Genomic DNA, 19,832 nt, shown 5'->3' with positions numbered 1-19,832 from the left:
CTAAGAGTGAACTGCTGGAATGGACCATATATATATATATATATATATATATATATATATATATATATATATATATATATATATTTTAATTTATATATATATATAAATAAATTTTAATTTATGCAACATGAGTCAATGGGAAAATGTGCTATGAAAAAAAATCAGATTACAAAGTGTTTTCAGGAACAGAACCCTCCTGGGGTCTGCTGGTAATTACACTTTCGTCCCAACTAAATTTCATTATGGACTTCTGGACCACCCTGTATAAACTACTGGAAACAGGTAGAGTATGAAACTAATTTTCTATGTATTCGTAGTATAATGAGAACCTTTGTACTGTATCTATCTTTAGCACAGTACGTATGTGATATTTTCTTTTACTGTTACAGAGGCCAGATCTGAAGGTTGTGTTGATGAGTGCTACACTGAATGCTGAACTCTTCTCAGAATACTACGGAAACTGTCCAATGTTACACATTCCTGGCTTTACTTTCCCTGTCAAAGAATACTATCTGGAGGATGTCATAGAACTGACCAGGTAAAGAGAGCTTGAGCTTTTATGCAGGGAGGTGAGAAGCAAGAGCTCACTATAATGGACAAGATCAAGAAAATACACATGTATACACTCAAGCACACACACACTCGGGGGCAGATCCTGGGGATCTGGACCTCCTCCCCTTTTCATCAGAAAATTACAATACTTTACTATAATGCAATATTGTACTCAGGTGTTTTTGTATTGTAAAAAAGTAATTACTATTGACTTCAGTATATTTCCTAATATCAAGTGCATGTAGCCCCAAAATGACCTAAAAATGACTAAGGTATTGGTCAGACATTAAAAAATTTCCACGCAGGGGCTTACAGCTGGGGGCCAAACCCTCTCAGCTGGGTGGACTCACTGTGCTTGCCATTTTCCCCCATACACAATTTTTTGGACCCCCTTTTTGTTATTCCTTGATCTGCCTCTGACACTCTTACTTACTCCACAATCTCTCACTTACTCTACACTTTCATTCTCTCACTCCACACATTCACTCACACTCTCCTTAATTTATTGTTCCACCTTCACCTCCCACAGAGTAGGAGGTCTTCCTCAGCCCAATGCATTTGCTACATTGTCCCCATACACACTCTTAACTCTCCCCTCCTCTTGCATTTTACTCACAAGCTCATACCATCTCTACCAAGAAACTAAGCTTATCCATAGCATTGATGGTTCATTGTAAGGGATGATTTGGCCCTGGAAATACCAGTAGGTCTGTTGTGATGCTCTTATTAGGCTGTCAGTTGGTCCTAGAAAATAGAAATCCAATGCGTCTAATGAACAACAGAAAGCGAGGTTGCGTAGGTTACTTGGGCATTAAGACTTGTCACTCTTCAGTCTTCTGTGGTAACTGTAGTCAGCAAAGTCCCAATTTTTATTAGTTATAGTGGGATTGTTAGAGTTTTCAAATAATTTATTGGTACCAACCAACAATATCAGGAATGAGTAAACCTTGCTTCCAATCCATAGATTTAATAGGCAAAAACACAAGTGTCCTTAACTTTCCTTTATTTTAAAATGAGATTTACAGGCTCTCTTATCGGTTTCTATTACTGTACTGATTTTATCTCCTTGTCCAGATTTAAGTTTGATGATGAGAAAATACCCGTCTGGAGAAGACGAGACCACAAGAAAAATCAAGAATTTGAAGATATGATTGCACCTTATATAAGGTACTGTATATATGATATTTAGTGTTTATTACAGTCTTGTGTTGCCAAAAATGTATTTTACATAACAAAAAATTCAGTACAGTATTGTGATAATTTATCTGGACTAAAAATACCAAACTTTTTCATATACAGTATACTCTAGATTTAATGGAATCCAATACAGCATAATGAACTCTCAATTTAGCAGAAGGCATTTTTTCCATTATTTTTCGCTCGATTTAGTGAACTAGTTTGCAAAATCAATATTAATTCCGTTAATACGCTCACACCTATGGAGACACTTCAGAGACACATGATACAATAAAACCTACTTCAGCCTACAGCAAATGTACTAAATGTATGAAAACGATCAATAATGGTATAAAAAATCACCATATAATATGTACCCCCATTTTAGCAGGGAGTATTTAGGAAACTGTTACCACTAACATACTGTACTTGATAAAACCACACAGGAAAAGGGAAACACTAGAGCACCTTAGCTTTTGTCTTCAAGACATTTTCAAAGGCAAGTGAATTTATAGGGACTGAGAGAGTCTTACACTGTATACAATGAGTGAACTTACACAACTTCAGGTCAGGTCGATAACATGGGATCCACTAATCTACACACCACCTCCACTGCAAACAAAAGAGGAACTTGTAAATAAATGGGTGACATAACAACAGGTCAGGTCAAAAACATGAGACCCACTAATCATCTACCCTACATCCACCTCAAATGCTTTCAAAGCATTTCTAACCATAGCCCAGTTTTTATTCATTAATTAATACCCCAACACCACAACATCACACACACAACATCTAAAGTTTAAAATCTTTTGTGAGACACTGTGAGTTGGAGGGAGGGAGCAGGCAGGGAGGGAGGGAGGCTGACTGGTAAACACTAGAAAAAATATGATATATAATTTGACATCTTCAGAGGAAACTGAATTTATAAAAGTTGTGGAAAAATCATTACAATTATCACAACCCGTACTCAAATGTACTAAGTTAATTTCTAAAAAGCCATAATTTTTACATCATATTACTGTACTCACTTAATACCCACAAGTACCAATCTAAAGGACTAAAATTTTTATCTCTTGTGTAAACTATGTGATGTTTATACTCAAATTAATCACTCTTGCAAGAATTTCAGCAGTGCAAGTTACATTCAGCTAAGTCAAGTCTGACATTTTATAAGCAAAAACCTTAAACTTCCTCTATTGTATAATCCTGAGTCCCTGACCCATTCCCCATCCACTGATAACTACTCACTTGGTAATATCCCCTCCTGGCTGTCAACACCTCACCTCCCCCTTCCTCCCAGACAGATGGCAATAAAGATTTATAGGGTGAAGGTGATTTTAGGCTTTTATATATATATATATATACACTCTTAAATCACTATTGTAATGTGATACAAGTGATTGATTTTTATCTCTTGTGCAAAATATATGACGTTTATATTTAAATTATTCGCTGTTTTGCAAGGATTCCAGCAATGACAATTATATTCACCTAACTTTAGTCTGAGATATTATATGAGATAAAAACTGTAAGCCTAAAACCCTGGCTGGGGCTGGGGGAGAGGGAGGGGTGGGGGGGTGATACGTTTGACAGTTGGCGCCCAAGGTCTATTGTGTGTTTATTTATCAGTCCTTAAGTGACTCAGCTTCTCTCTTATAAAATGCCAGTGAAATGACCGGGGAGAATATAATTTACATTGCTGGGATTCTTGTAAGATAGTGTTTAATTTGAATATAAACAAGCCATAATTTGCACTAGACATAACAATTTTAGTACCGTAATCAGTTTAGTACATGTGCACTCCAGCTTTGCACTAAGGTCATTTATTTCTTTTACGTTTCTTTTAGTATGGTGTGTGCATGTAATGGATGAAAATAAATGAAGATATTTATGTAAATCTACCCAAAAATACAGTTGAAAACTTTACATTATAAAATATAATACAGTACACTAATTGTACTACAATTTTTCTCTCTTGTGCAAAATATATGACGTTTATTTTTAAATTATTCACTGTCTTGCAAGGATTCCAGCAATGCAAATTATATTCTCCTAACTTTAGTTTGCGATATTATAGAAGATAAAAACTTAAAGCCTACTGTATAACCATGAAATCCTTGCTGGGAGGGAGGGAGGGAGGGAGGGGTGACAGTGGCATGTTTGACAGTTAGGCGCCAAAGGTCTAGTGAAGTATTTATTTGTTTATATATTTCCTTTAGATTTAATTTTTGTTTTTTGCTCATAAAATTTCATAGAAGTGACCAGGGAGAATATAATTTACATTGCTGGAATTCTTATATGATAGTGATTAATTTGAATGTAAACATGCAATAGTTTGCACTAGACAAAAATTTTAGTATTAATTTTGTACATTATTTGGATTACATGTACAGTACAGCTTTGCCCTTAGGACAGTGTATGCATGTAATTGAGTTTCAGTAAATGAATAAAGTTACATATAGGAGCCAAAAATAATAGTTGAAAAACTTTATGTAGACAGAGCTTGGATGGCTAAATTTTAGAATGACCAATAATTTTAATATAAAAAAATATTAAAGAGCACAATTTTCTTGATATTTACTCCACTGGAAACAAATGTAAACATAGAACAGATTACTGAATTGGCAGACCAGCCCATCAGCTGATCAGCTGATACTCAACAAAACGTGATGTTCGTAAGGATTTCGTTAATCAAATTTTTGTTCGTTAACCGAATTGAAGATTGTTATGGAAGGTAATTCGTTAACCGAAATTTCATTAACCGAACCATTCGTTAACTGAGGGACCACTGTACCTACTTTTGTTTGTTTCATTTTCATTGTCCATTTTATCATGTTTTAACAAAGTAATATTGCTAAAAGTTATCACCAGCCCCTAACCTGGGGCTTAAAGGTTAAGCAAGGACTTACTGCTGTTCATTTCACTTGCTGGCTGCTTTTCTAACTGCTTGAAATTAGGTACTGTACAGTAAACCACTTGGAAAATGCAAGAAATTACTGGAGAGTTGGATTAAACCTTGGTGTTGGATTCATGATACGATGTAACATTCTTTTTCTTTAAAAATAATGGGTACCATATTTTATGTCACATAAGATACATTTTTGTCTGAAAAGTGGCAAAAAAAATCATCCTGAATCCTATATGTAGGCTAATGAATCCCCCAGTTGCTGTCTCCAGTAAGGTAAATTCTACCCAGCTCATCTCCAGAATTAAAAATATGTTATTGCTTACATAAGCACATTATTATTAATTTTAATTATTTTACAAAAAAGAGAGAATTATTGTAAATATAGAAGCTGGATATATAACTACCACACTGATGATAATAACCCAACACGATTAGCGTCCGTATGGCAGGCACCTAACTCTTCAGAGGTAAGCAGGAACCATTTCTGAACTCTTAATAGCATTACTACAGAGTATCTATTAACGTCATACCTGCAACATTTATCTTTAAATCTACAATTACGTGATACAAATGAAGATTTAAGATAACTTTCTTTTCACATTTGCATCTGTTAACATTGTTGGTGGCATTGTAGCCAAGTTAAACTCGTTGCTATAACCACCAGGCTTGTGGGCCAAACTCTGAGGTGTTATGGCTGTTTTTCAACTTGTATTTTTGGATAGATAAACATAACCAATTTTTTTTCCTCAGTTACATGCATACACCATCCTACATACACAGTGCAGAAAAAGAAGAAAAACAAAAATTATAATGTTAAGATCAAACATATAAAGTGAATAAACATTTCTTTGTGCACAAGTTAGCTGACAGAGAGAGAGAGAGAGAGAGAGAGAGAGAGAGAGAGAGAGAGGAGAGAGAGAGAGAGAGAGAGACAGAGAGAGAGAGAGAGAGAGAGAGAGAGAGAGAGAGAGAGAGAGAGAGAGAGAGAGAGAGAGAGAGAGAGAGAGAGAGAGAGAGAGAGAGAGAGAGAGAGAGAGAGAGAGAGAGAGAGAGAGAGAGAGAGAGAGAGAGAGAGAGAGAGAGAGGAGAGAGAGAGAGAGAGAGAGAGAGAGAGAGAGAGAGAGAGAGAGAGAGAGAGAGAGAGAGGAGAGAGAGAGAGAGAGAGAGAGAGAGAGAGAGAGAGAGAGAGAGAGAGAGAGAGAGAGAGAGAGAGAGAGAGAGAGAGAGAGAGAGAGAGAGAGAGAGAGAGAGAGAGAGAGAGAGAGAGAGAGAGAGAGAGAGAGAGAGAGAGAGAGAGAGAGAGAGAGAGAGAGAGAGAGAGAGAGAGAGAGAGAGAGAGAGAGAGAGAGAGAGAGAGAGAGAGAGAGAGAGAGAGAGAGAGAGAGAGAGAGAGAGAGAGAGAGAGAGAGAGAGAGAGAGAGAGAGAGAGAGAGAGAGAGAGAGAGAGAGAGAGAGAGAGAGAGAGAGAGAGAGAGAGAGAGAGAGAGAGAGAGAGAGAGAGAGAGAGAGAGAGAGAGAGAGAGAGAGAGAGAGAGAGAGAGAGAGAGAGAGAGAGAGAGAGAGAGAGAGAGAGAGAGAGAGAGAGAGAGAGAGAGAGAGAGAGAGAGAGAGAGAGAGAGAGAGAGAGAGAGAGAGAGAGAGAGAGAGAGAGAGAGAGAGAGAGAGAGAGAGAGAGAGAGAGAGAGAGAGAGAGAGAGAGAGAGAGAGAGAGAGAGAGAGAGAGAGAGAGAGAGAGAGAGAGAGAGAGAGAGAGAGAGAGAGAGAGAGAGAGAGAGAGAGAGAGAGAGAGAGAGAGAGAGAGAGAGAGAGAGAGAGAGAGAGAGAGAGAGAGAGAGAGAGGAGAGAGAGAGAGAGTACACACACACATTCGGTGACCAAAATTGAACTGCGTAATCCAAGTGAGGTCTCACAAGCGCAAGATATAATTTTAGGATAACCTCTCTAGTCTTGTAACTAACACTCCTTTTATGAACCCAAGTACTTTATTAGCCTTGTTTCGAGCAAATACACAGTGTTTACTCGGCTTAAGATTCCTACTTATCATTATTCCTAAATCTTTCTCACATTCATATTTCTCTATAATATCGTTGTTCATCTGATATCTGGTTTCTCTGTTTACATCTCCTAGACTAAGTACTTTACGTTTGTCCACATTGAATTTCACCTGTCATTTTTTAGACCATTCAAAAATTGTTTTTTAGATCTTCCTGTAGTTTTGCGGAGTCCTCGTCAGATTTAATATACAGTACACCCTATTTTAGTGTCATAGCAGATTCCTTATGTTGCTGTCTATGCCGATATCTATGTCGTTTATGTATATAATAAATAATAATGGTCCAAGTACTGAGCCTTGGGGTACCCCACTAGTGACGTTACTCTAATCGGATTTAGTGCCATTAATGCTCACTCGCTGTTTCCTGTCCTGTAACCTTGCACTAATCCATTTTAGAATATCTCCTCCAATGCCATGAGCCTCCACTTTTCTTATTAGTCTTTCGTGTGGGTCTCTGTCGAAGGCTTTACTAAAGTCAAGATATACCACATCATAGACGTGCCCCTTGTCCACTGATTCAAAAACAGCTGAAAAGAATGTTAATAGATTAGTTAGACATGAACGCCCGCTTGTGAGGCCATGTTGGGAATCATTGATCAACTTGTGCTTCTCCAGGTGATTTTGAATACAGTTTGAAATTATTGCTACCAGTAATTTGCCTACAATTGATGTTAAGCTGATTGGACGGTAGTTAGAGGATAGTGATCTATCTTCCTTCTTGAAAATCGGTATTACATTCGCTATCCTCCAGGATTCTGGTACTATATACATTTTTAAGGACAGGTTAAAAAAATTTTGCTAAGGGCATACTAAGCTCTTCCTTACATTCCTTTAATACTCTGGCAAATATCTCATCGGGACCTGGCGACTTATTAGGCTTGTCTATTTGCTTACTAGTGTCGGTAATAGTCACTACTGTCTCGCTTAATCTATTTTCTTCACTATCTCTATATTGTGGTGCCTCGGGTATCATGTTTAAATTTTGGCTGTTTACTGACTCCAGTAGTTCAGACTCGAGGAAAACATCTCCAGCACCCAGAAATATTCTGGCGAAGTGGGTGAGTGTGCGTCTGTGCTAGAGGTTCCGGGGATAAGGAATTTTTTCGGGTTTGAAAAAGTCGTCTTGTTACCCGGAAATCTCTCATTCCCAGAAATGCTCTGCACCAATTGTTCCAGCTAACTTGGATATCACTTTGTTGGGGTTTAGTTATTATTTATATGAAATATAATTTAATTTTTATTTTTTATTTTTTTGTAAATACGAATTAAATAACAGTGAAAATTGAATTGGGTCCTAAATTAAACAGGGTTTTAAATACAAATCGTTGTTAGTAGAACCTTCGTTATCGCAGGCTTTCCTGTACCCAAGAATGTTACTTGAGTACAGTACTCAAGTAAATTTATTTATAACTGATAGTGTGGTTTATGAATGCTGGGATAGGAGGTACAAAGAGTTGAGTTTCCTTCAGCCTTTTGACTTCCTGTGTAGGGCATTACTGTACATCTGTGATGATCCTTATATTTTTGTAAACGTTCACTTGTTTTCAGTATTTTATATTAGTTTTGTATTTGTAATAGATACACAAGACTCATCACTGTAGCCACATCCCCCTGGCCCTCCCCCTACCACTCCAGGCCAAGGTGTGAACTATTTTATGGTTATTTTTCAACTCGTAACTTTGAGTAGACATACAGTACTTATTTATTTATTTTTTTAATGTTACATGCACACTTAATCTAACAGAATGTAAGAAAAAAAATATATAAATAATTATCATAAGGTCAAAACATAAAAGGGAATAAACTTTCTTCGTGTGTTAAGATGAGGAGGCAGTGAGGGATCTCAGCTGTTCTGAGCTGTCTCACTTGTGTAGTGAAACTATATTGACAAATTTCATTACCCAGCAGCCAAATAGCAATACAGGTACAGTATTTTTTTTAAATTTATATATTGGTATTATTTTATTTTTTCCTCACATTTACTGGTATGGCTACAGGAGGAAATTACTGTATACACAAAAGTTTTTCCCCTAAATATTCCCTCCTGAAATGGAGGATGCATCTTATATGTTGTAAAATACGGTAATTAAATGTTTTTCATAAAATTAATTACATATACAGTGGGGTATGCTATAACGAATCTAATTGGTTCTAGAACCTTGTTCGTTATAGCATTCGTTCATTATAGGATTCGTTCGTTCCAGGCCCCCAAATACAACCACTTAGCACTGAAAAATATAATATAAAATTGTAAAAATTGTAAAAAAGTGCATACATATGCATCTAAACCCCTGAAATAAAGAATATCATTAATACTTGTAATAAAAAACAATAAATTAGGGAAAAAAAAAATTTAAATAATGTTCGTTGTAGGATTTTCGTTCGTTATAGCATTCTCAATTTTATAGGTAAAACCGTTTGTTATAGGAATATTCGTAGTAGGATCCGTTCTTTATAGCATACCCCACTGTACCTGTAGTTCTTAAAATGTTTCAAATGTGAAAAAAAGATTATTGCAAATAGATAAGAAGGTGCAAAGTATATAGTACAATACTACAGTTATTATAAAATAGAAAAATCATTAATACTGTATTGTCATAAATCAAAGTTTTCTTCGGTGCATTATTCCTTAAACCTATATATAGTACAGTATACAGGTGCTCCTCTACTTACGAACGAGTTACTTTCCTGAAGCTTGTTTGCAAGTCCAACTTTACTCCTGTAGATACCAAACATATTGTAAAAAACGAAAAGATTATGGATATTTAGTACAGCTATACCCTTTAATACAGCCTTAAAACCTGGCTCACTCTTCTGCTCTTAGTAATGTTTGTTCTATCTGGAATTTTCTTCAAAATAGTCCTGTCTCATCCACATTGAACACCTGTTCTGGTAGGTAACCCCCCTCAGTGATGATGTTTGTATCTGAAAGTTTGTAAGTTGAACTTTCTTAAGTAGAGGAGCACCTGTAGTATGAAATTACATACGTACACCTTAAAATTAATTATATCCATTTTACTATTAGAAATCTAGAACAAAATCAAAAGTATTCAAGCCAGACCCTAGATGAGCTGTATAAGAAGACCAGTGAAGAACTAAATACGGACTTGATATTGGAGTTGCTGCGTCACATTGCTCGGCAGCCTATGGGTGCTGTCCTAGTATTTCTGCCTGGCTGGGACAAGATTTCAAGGGTACACTCATTGATACAAAATGATAGAATGTTAAGTGGACGTAAGTGTCATTACTGATTACTGTACTAATATGTGAACAGGTATTACTGTACAGTATTGTAGGCTATCTGGTAAATGTCCTGGCATTATTGGGCACACTACTTAAATAGAAAACAATGGTTTTGCTAGTACTTTATTTAAATGTTGAAGTTGGAAAAGTGAAAAGTGTTTTAAGCAGTAAACAAATAACAAATCTGTTTTATTGGCTCTCTGAGTGTTATCTAGTCAGACAAAAAAGTATTGGGTTACTTTCAAGTGAAGAACTTTAATTACTATTACAGGGGGCCCCCGACTTACGAACACCCGCCGATACATACGGGGTTAAACTTGCAATTTACAGTACAGGCATCCCCCGCGTTACGGAAGGGTTCCGTCCCTGGAAATTGACCGTATCACGAAATTCCGTAACGCGAAACCTATTTTCCCATTGACTTCCATTATAAAACTGGAGATGCGTTCCTACGGAATTTTTTTTAGGCCCCTAAAACGTAATTCAAGCACTTTTATGAATGAAAATAAACATTTATAAACACATACAATACAGTACATTAAATAATTCATGATATACATGTAATATGAAGAGAAATACAGTTGGAATAAATAAAAATATTGTCCTGTACTTACCACAAAAGATGTTGACTGCTGTGTGAGGATAGGTGGTGCAAAGGAAGTTATTGGAAGGGAGAGGGAGGGGCACTACTCTCTTCTGCCCTGCCCTGTAAATCATTATCTGCTTTCAGCTTTTTTCTGAATAACTCATCCAAAGTTGTTTGACGTTTACGGCGCACCTTCTCCTTGTACAGCTCAGTGTAGGAACTGAAAGCATTGTTAACTGCTCTTGCAATCTTGATGTTCCTTTCACGGTTGGGGTCGTTATCAGCAAAGATTTGCAGACCTTCCTCTATTAGTGCAAATGCTTCAGACATATCCTTTGTTGTCAACTGAAGTGGGGTGGGTGGAGATTCTATATCCCCTTGTCCTGCAGCTCGTTCTTGTTCCAGCATCATCAGATCTTCATTAGTCAAATCTTCTCTATGGGACTCTAGCAACTCAACCACATCATTTTCTACGACTTCTTCAAAGCCTACATTATTTGCAAGTGTCATAATGTCAACTTACTGTAGACTTTCAGCTTGTGAAAAACCTTGAAATTCATGGACACACTCTGGCCATATGTTTTTCCATGAACCATTCATAGCTGAGGTTTTCACTTCATCCCATGACTTGGCTATATTATCCACAGCATCCAAGATGTTGAACTTTTTCCAGAAGTCCCTAATTGTAGGTTTATCCTCCCCATCAATTGCTTTTATGAACTCCAAAAAAGTTTTCCTAAGATAATATGCCTTAAAGTTAGCTATCACACCTTGATCCATTGGCTGGAGCAAGGAAGTTGTGTTCTTGGGGATGTACTCCACTCTCACATTATCAGAAAGATCATTTAAATTTACTGGGTGGCTTGGTGCATTGTCTAAGAGGAGCAATGCTTTATTAGATATGTTACGCCTGGCATTATATCTTTCTACAGCAGGGCAAAAATAGTTAGTGAACCAGTCTTGGAAAAGGGTCATAGTCATCCAAGCCTTCTTATTGGAATGCCAAATCACAGGTAGATTAGACTTGGCATAGCCCTTGAGAGTCCTTGGATTTTCTGAGTGATACACAAGTAGGGGCTTTAATTTCATGTCACCTGAAGCATTTCCTCCCAGAAGAAGTGTTAAACGATCTTTGGATGCTTTAAAGCCTGGTGCTGATTTTTCTTCAGTGGAAATATAAGTTCTAGCAGGCATGCGCTTCCAGAAAAGCCCAGTTTCATCAACATTGTACACTTGTTCTGGTGTGTAACCTCCTTCATCAATAATTTTCTTCAGCTCGGCAGGATATTTATTAGCAGAATCTGTATCAGCACTGGCAGCTTCACCGCTCATTTTTATGTTGTGTAAATTAAGGCGCTTCTTAAACCTTTCAAACCAGCCTTTACTAGCCAGAAAAGGTTTAACCTCAGAAGATGCACCTTCCTCTTCCTGCAAATTATTATATAAACTTATGGCTTTCTATTGAATAACCATAGTGTTTAGTGGCACATTGCGTTTAGTCTGATCTTCAATCCAGACACTCAGGAGTCGTTCCATATTCAGCATCACATCACTTCGATGAAAATACAAGGTTCGAGCAGTTAATGGAGTAGCAGCTTGAGCACTTGACCTAATTTTGTCCTTATTATCACGGATTGTTCCCACTGTTGAAGTAGCAAGACCTAATGTTTTTGCAATCTGGCGAAGTTTTTCTCCAGCATCAAACCTTCTTAAAACGTCAAGTTTAATATCCAATGTAATGCATTTGCGGCTTCTTTTTGCACGACTACAAAAAAAATTAATTTTGTATTGTGATTTTATTTTTAATTGTTAAAATTTACCCCAATTTCCGTAAGGGCGGATTTACGGGCCGTTACGCGAAATTAATGGTCATAATTTACAAATTCCGTAAGAGCGAAATTCCGTAACCCGGGCTTCCGTAACGCGGGGGATGCCTGTATTTTATTTACCTGATGACTTATTTTTTACTTTAATTTTCTGTATTTTATCATTCTATTTCTTCTTTTCTCTTAATTTAAGTGATTTTAGATGTATATAAGGACTTAGGCTTTTAAACATTGCTCCGTAAGGATGGTATGCATATAGCATGTGTTCCGACTTACGTACAAATCCGACTTAAGAACGTCCTCGGGAACGGAACCTGTTCATAACCCGGGAACCCCCTGTATACATTTTTTATTAAATTAATATTTTTTTCATGCCCGTTAAATGAAAATACATTGGCCAAGCTCCATTAAAAGAGGTATGTTAGTAATTCTTCACTATGTTTTTTCCTTATTTATCAACATGAAAACACTTAATGAATCGTACATCAGTATTTCATTACAATAACTTTACATCATTTGAATGACTAAAAAATAAATAAATTGTGTACATTTTGTTTTAAGAAAGGCCAAGATCTAAAATTAAGGAGTAAAAACAAGAACTTGAGATGAAGCCAAGGATCCAGGAAGTAAACACTTACTATTCTTGTATGTCTGCACTGATACATGCTAAACCAATTGTAAACTTGTTGGATGATTTTACTGAATAAATATTATTTTTTGCTATTGATATTGAAGTGGCAGCATTGAGTATTACAATTAGTTTTACCACTGCTGTGGGTCCATGGGTGATGCCAGTAAGAGACTGACAATGAAGGCAAATGATTGGCTACCTTGTCCACAGATGGGTTGACTGAACCATGGAAATTTCTCAAATAATTGGGAATTTTTTTTATTTATTTTACAAACTTTGGTAGAAATGTTCAGTACTCACATTAAAATACAATATTTTCTCTTAAAATGTTCTCAAGTTTATGTAAAAGTATTTCCAAACATAATTTTTAGGAAATTGTTCTTGAAAAATATTACTTAAATATCAGTACTGCACACCTCTGGCAATAATCTGTTCCAGAATGGACGAGTTGACGGTCAGAATTTTTTCGTAAGATGGCAGGTCAATGGGTAAAGAAAACTCTTAAATTCACTATGGTAATGATATTTTTAAATAAATTGGGTCAAAGGTGTAAAAAATTATGGCTAAAGTTGCTAAAAAGTCACGTGATTGCGAAAAGCTGTGTGATTGGTTGTGACGTCACTGGTTGAGGTGAACTTCCCAGCAGGAGGCAGTCAGCTGTAGTTGTCCAACCTTCTCAGCTGATCGGCTCAGTAAATAAACATTATTAGATAATTAATTGTGCTTGATTGTGCAACACAGTAATAATATTTTGAAAATATAAATATTACTAAGCGCAAAAACTAATTCAATGGATATTTGCTGACCATACAACAATATTGATATTATTTGGGTTTTGGTCATCAGGGGAACCTTAAGATTCTAACTATGGAATCAAGTACTTTAAACAATAAGACACATTATCTCTACAGGATTTCTGTCACAAAACATTTTTGATCGCATAAGAAAATACAGATCAAAGGTTAGGTTAGGGTATGATGAGTTATACCGACGTACTCATTTCCGACACGACCATTTCGACTTACGGCCTGAATTTGGGTCCCTACCCCGTCGTAAGTCGGGGAGGAGCTGTATACCGTATCACTCTACGAACGTGGCAGAGCGTATTGTGTTTACCCAGAACCGTCAACTCGTCCATTATTGGGCATGCCTTTTGTGTATTTATTGTTAGGTATACTGTACAGTATATTATAGGGCACAGTACAGTAAGTGAACTGCTGACCCAACCAGTTTTCTCACAAAATGTTGTTTGTCTTCTCTTTGTCTTTGTTATTTTTCCATAAGTTTCACATTTCCATTTTTTTTTCATGGACTCCGTGATATACTGAATTATGCATACAGTAAAGATTGATGTATCTTCTACATCAAAATTATTTCTTTTTGACATTTCAACATCTTTTGATGTTAGTTGCACATTAACAATTGTGTTTTAAGGCCCAACTCATGGGTTTTGTTTATGCTGGCCACTTTTCGTTCCCAGACTTTTCCTTGGTTAGATCTTCAAATGCCATGTACAGTATATGAGAAAGATTTTCTCATAATTAAAATACTCTTTAATTTACAGGCAATTACCTAGTGATCCCACTACACTCCATGATGCCAACAGTCAACCAGAGGGAAGTATTCAATAGACCACCTGAAGGTACTGTGTCTTAACACTGATGTACTTTATATGTTATTATTTTGAAGAGTGTTATAAATTTCTCTCTTTTTTACTTTTGGTAATACAGTGTACAGGACAGTAAAAACCCCGAGTAACGACCTGTGTGATTAATACTTCATTTCCTTAGGCAGACAATGATGTAACCAATGAGGTGCCAGTGGTGGGAACGGATATTTTCCAGGAGATTTTAAACATATTATTCATCTGGAATTGGGTATTTGTAATGTTGAGGCAGTGTTTGGTACAGAGGTTGAGTAGCCTTAGCCAGGTATTGTTGGATTTCCATGCCCCATGCTTGCCTAGGATGTCTTCCATATGCAGGGAGCCCCTGGTATTCACATGGGTTCCATTCCTAAAATTCCATATATATATAAAAATTGTATGAATAACGCAACAGTTTTCTCCACATAAATCAATGCAATAAGAGAGGGTTAGGTTCACGGCTGATCAAGTTAGGTTACATTCGCTGGTTCATCTGAAATAAAAGAACAGAAACATGTTCTAAACATATAAAAACTGTACATTAATAAATAAAAGTTACCGTTATATGAATGCAGTTCAGTGGAACCTCTGTAGTAAACTTGAACTTCAATACACAAAAATTCGCTTTTTTCAGACTCTTTGGGGGTACTCTGGACCACCCCTCTTCACCAGAAATACTGGAAAAAAGTCCAGAAAATCCAGCATCAATCTGGACTGTTTGTGTGTTCATGTGTATGGTTGAACATTTGTGCGTGGGTGTTGCACAGCATGTGTATCAGTCTGAATCATGCCTTCATACTTATTGTATTAGTGCATTGCACCTTGCTTCCTACGCTCATGAACTTTTTATGTAGAGTACACTGTATGCATTGTCTTTAAGGAGGATACTTGATTTAAGAATTTGGTAAAGTTATATAGAGTATTGTACGTATATTAAGGAGTTGATAAAGTTAAAGGGATGCTTTTGGAAAGAACAGCACTTGCTCACTTCAACAATAAAAAAAAAATCCACATATACTGTATTATTTGTAATTTGACTTGAAAATTATCGGCAGGCATTCACTCAGGATGCATTCTTGTAGAGCTGTCAGCCAATCATCTTACAACAGGGTTACTATAACACACTACAGTATATAGTATTTGATATGGAGATACCTTCCTAACAACATTATTTACTACCTGTGAGTGATACATGGTGTGGCTACCTGTAAACTTAAAAAACTGATTAATGAATAAACAAGGGAATATGTAGATGCATAATACATTACAATATTATCAAATACAGGTTGTACCTCTCTAGTCCGGCAACCTCGGGACCTGACCGGTGCCGGACAATGGAAATTGCCGGACCATGGAAATTCACCCTTTTCCTGGATAGATAGTGACTTGTGCTTATGCTTGGAAGCACTAGCACCACTTTCTCTACATCATGGTCTCTTTGAAGTCATATTGAAGGGTTAAATGTCGTATAGTAGCTTCTCAGATTTCGCGAGATTTTAATTCTTAATGTATTTTATTGGAACACACAAAAAAATAAATAAATAAAAATTTTGACGGCGGAAACTTGAATTTCGACGGGTTTGAACGGCCCGCCAACGTGCAGACGACGTGCATAATCGTGTAAACAGCGTCGTTTCTCTAATGTACAAAAGATTCATTATTGTTTATTACTGAATGTCTTTTTTATTGAATTAATGTTTGTGTGCAAAATGAACAATACAATTCATTAATAATACGTAGAATATTAAAACACACGAGGAAATGAGACAGCATTGTTTTCGTTGATTACAAAACCAGTAACTGACTGGTTCTACATATAAAACTGAAGAAAATAAGACCTTGGCTGTAGCTGTAGTAAAATTAATATGGTTGTTTTAAGTAATGTTATTTAATGTTAATAAATGGAACAATAGAAGTAGCTAACGATAATGGTAAAGAAAAAAGAGAGATCGTGTATGTAAGTGCGCATGCGCACACATGAAAACATATCGTCATTACTTTACATAAGAATATGAAAGCAACACTTATTTACTGTTCATATATATTTTAATTAATGTTTCTGAATTTGTTTTTACTGAAGTAATGTTTGTGTGTGCAAAATTAACAATACAATTTATTAATGATATGTGGAATATTAGAGACAAGACGGCTGCCGGCATTGTTTATGTTAAAGCTTACAAAACCAGTGACTGATTGGTTCTACATATAAAACTGAAGAAAATAAGACCCTGATTTTAGCTGTAGTAAAATTAATGTAAAAAAAATAATATGGTTGTTTGAAGTACCTGTAATGTTATTTAATGTTAATAAATGGAACAATATAAGTAGCTAACCATTAATGGTAAAAAAAAAAAGTGAGACTGCGCGTATGTAAGTGCGCACATGTGAAAACATATCGTCATTACTCTACATAAGAATATGAAAGCAACACTTATTTACTGCTCATATATATTGAAGGGTTAAATGTTGTACTCTGTATAGACAAGCAGAGAGAGAGAGAGCAGCCGAACTGCCGGATGTAAACAAACCTTAATTTCCCGCGGCTTTGTTTTTTTTTTAAAGGGGATTAGCCCACCCGGGCATAGGTCACTGACCCACACTGGGGCCTGAGGGGCAAAAATTTAATACTCCTGTAATAATAATAATAATTCAGATAAGTAAAAAAAAAAAAAAAAAAAAAAAAAAAAAAAAAAAAAAAAAAAAGAAGCTGCCTATCTACCTATTGGACAAACTAAAATCGTTCCGGACCACAGAATGCCGAACAAGAGAGGTACAACCTGTACTGATAAATACACTACGGTACCATTTACAAAGTGCTGAAGGCAGATGTGATAAGCATTAGACGTATTTAGGCTGTGTAAACAAACGACCACAATGAGTTGTGGTGTAAAGTGTGGGATTCTTTTTTCGGGAAATTTTATTATTTTATGATAAAATTTTATCAACCTGGCATCAACTGAATATAAATGATATGAGAATTATGGTGAAATTACTTAAAGACATGTTAAAGGGATCACTCTCATCTACACACAGTATACAGTTTTATCTTTATTCATAAAACAAATTCTGTGGGTACTTACATATAACATTTTACAGTGAGAAACAATCATATCAGTGAAAAAAATTGTCCAGAATTATTCTATTTTCCAACCAAGAAAGTTTTATCTCATATTTTTTCTTATAGATGTAATAGTGTTTTACTAACCTTGTCATGCACTTTAAGATTTTAGTTTTTAAAGTGCAGTACTGTAATAACATTATAACAACAGCAGATTTTTTTAAAACAGTCCAGATAAGCAGTGTTGTGTCCAGACTCCTGCCCCCATTTCACTTTTTTTTTTTTTTGCATTTTCCGGATTGGAGTCTGTCCCAATTATTCCAGTGTATTGAAGTTTTTACTGTACCTCATGAATTATCAGATATTTTATAAACATATCATTGGTTTTCATACAATTCATTAACCTTCATTTTTTCCAGGTGTACGAAAAATCGTTTTAGCAACAAATATTGCCGAAACTAGCATAACTATAGATGACATTGTTTATGTTATTGATGGGGGATGGATCAAAATGAAAAATTATGATAAAGAAGCTAATGTGACAACTTTACGACCAGAGTGGGTCACTATTGCCAATGCAAGACAACGTCGAGGTCGAGCAGGAAGGTGAGTAGCGTAAATCTCAGTTTGTTGTTTGAGAAAAGATATTTCTTATTCCTGACAAATCATGCTAACGTCATCATCTTACAAAAGGTTATCACAATTATCTCTCAAGAAATATAGTTATTGGTAGGGTCAGGTGGTTCTAACGGCATCCTGCCAGTACCTGGTAATCAAATTTATAGCAGTTTCTAACCTCAATTACTGTAGTTTATCTGATGTAAGCAATATGAAGTAGAAAATACCAGTTAAAGTGGAAAATTGGAAGACAATAAACAAGAAAGATGTCATTGGGCTATTTTTGGTAGGGCTGAGGGAGAGAGTACCAGCTGTTTGGTCTTTTTTGGCGGGAGAGTCACGCAAATATCCGTACTGGTATTTGTTTGGTGTCTTCTGTATTTTTAAAAATGAATACTTGTAAATTAAAAGTACCGTAACATTGAATTATATACAAACTTGTCATATTTCTGGAAAATAGAAGCAAGAAAATAAGAATATACCGGTAAACACAATTTCAACCAATGCTAAAATTAAAGGCTGCTTAAGAAGGGCCGATGCAAAAACAAAGCCTCCGCGACCAGGGCTCTGCCGTATCAGCTAGACGGTACACGTGTTTTTCGAATCGTTTTCAGTTAAAAAACTGTTACATCACAAGTGAATTAGGATAGAATATTATTGTAATACAACAGTTTTTTTACTGAAAACCATTCGAAAAGCGATTACGGTAACATCCTTTGAACAACGAAAGAAACCGAAAGTCATTGTTTTCGTCACGATTTTATCCCACTTTCCACTGTAATACGTACGTCATTTCAGCAAAAATATTACATTTCCATATTCTCAGAAATAAATAGTAGTTTTGCTGGAACGTGATGCATTTCAATGTAAATTAGTATAAACTACATGACGAAAACAAAAGACTTCACCTAACCTTCCGATGTTCAAGAGATGTTACAGGTTGTACCTCTCTAGTCCGGCAACCTCGGGACCTGACCGGTGCCGGACCATGGAAATTGCCGGACCATGGAAATTCACCCTTTTCCTGGATAGATAGTGACTTGTGCATATGCCTGGAAGCACTAGCACCACTTTCTCTGCGTCATGGTCTCTTTGAAGACATATTGAAGGGTTAAATGTCGTATAGTAGCTTCCCAAATTTCGCGAGTTTTTAATTCTTAACGTATTTTATTGGAACACACAAAAAAATAAATAAATAAAAATTTTGACGGCGGAAACTTGAATTTCGACGGGTTTGAACGGCCCGCCAACGTGCAGACGACGTGCATAATCGTGTAAACAGCGTCATTTCTCTTATGTACAAAAGATTCATTATTGTTTATTACTGAATGTCTTTTTTATTGAATTAATGTTTATGTGTGCAAAATGAGCAATACAATTCATTAATAATACGTAGAATATTAAAACACACGAGGAAATGACACAGCATTGTTTTCGTTGATTACAAAACCAGTGACTGACTGGTTCTACATATAAAACTGAAGAAAATAAGACCTTGGTTGTAGCTGTAGTAAAATTAATATGGTTGTTTTA

The 19,832-nt window shown here is 36.0% G+C and overlaps 1 protein-coding gene across 1 annotated transcript in view; it reads left to right on the top strand.

Moving 5' to 3' along the window:
- Nucleotides 1-389: 389 nt before the first annotated feature.
- LOC121865327 (ATP-dependent DNA/RNA helicase DHX36-like) overlaps nucleotides 390-19,832 on the top strand; it is a gene marked incomplete at its 5' end in the record, with an annotated part of 109,839 nt that continues 90,396 nt past the window's right edge. Inside the window, 5 exon segments of the mRNA XM_042364666.1 lie at nucleotides 390-538; nucleotides 1,627-1,719; nucleotides 9,718-9,926; nucleotides 14,543-14,620; nucleotides 18,101-18,287. Coding sequence (XP_042220600.1) covers nucleotides 390-538; nucleotides 1,627-1,719; nucleotides 9,718-9,926; nucleotides 14,543-14,620; nucleotides 18,101-18,287 — 716 coding nt within the window.

This window comes from Homarus americanus, unplaced genomic scaffold, assembly GCF_018991925.1.
Source record: "Homarus americanus isolate GMGI-L3 unplaced genomic scaffold, GMGI_Hamer_2.0 scaffold37359, whole genome shotgun sequence".
NCBI lineage: Eukaryota > Metazoa > Arthropoda > Malacostraca > Decapoda > Nephropidae > Homarus > Homarus americanus.
Note: the sequence above shows the minus strand (reverse complement) of the source record. Positions and strands in the feature narration are given on the sequence as shown.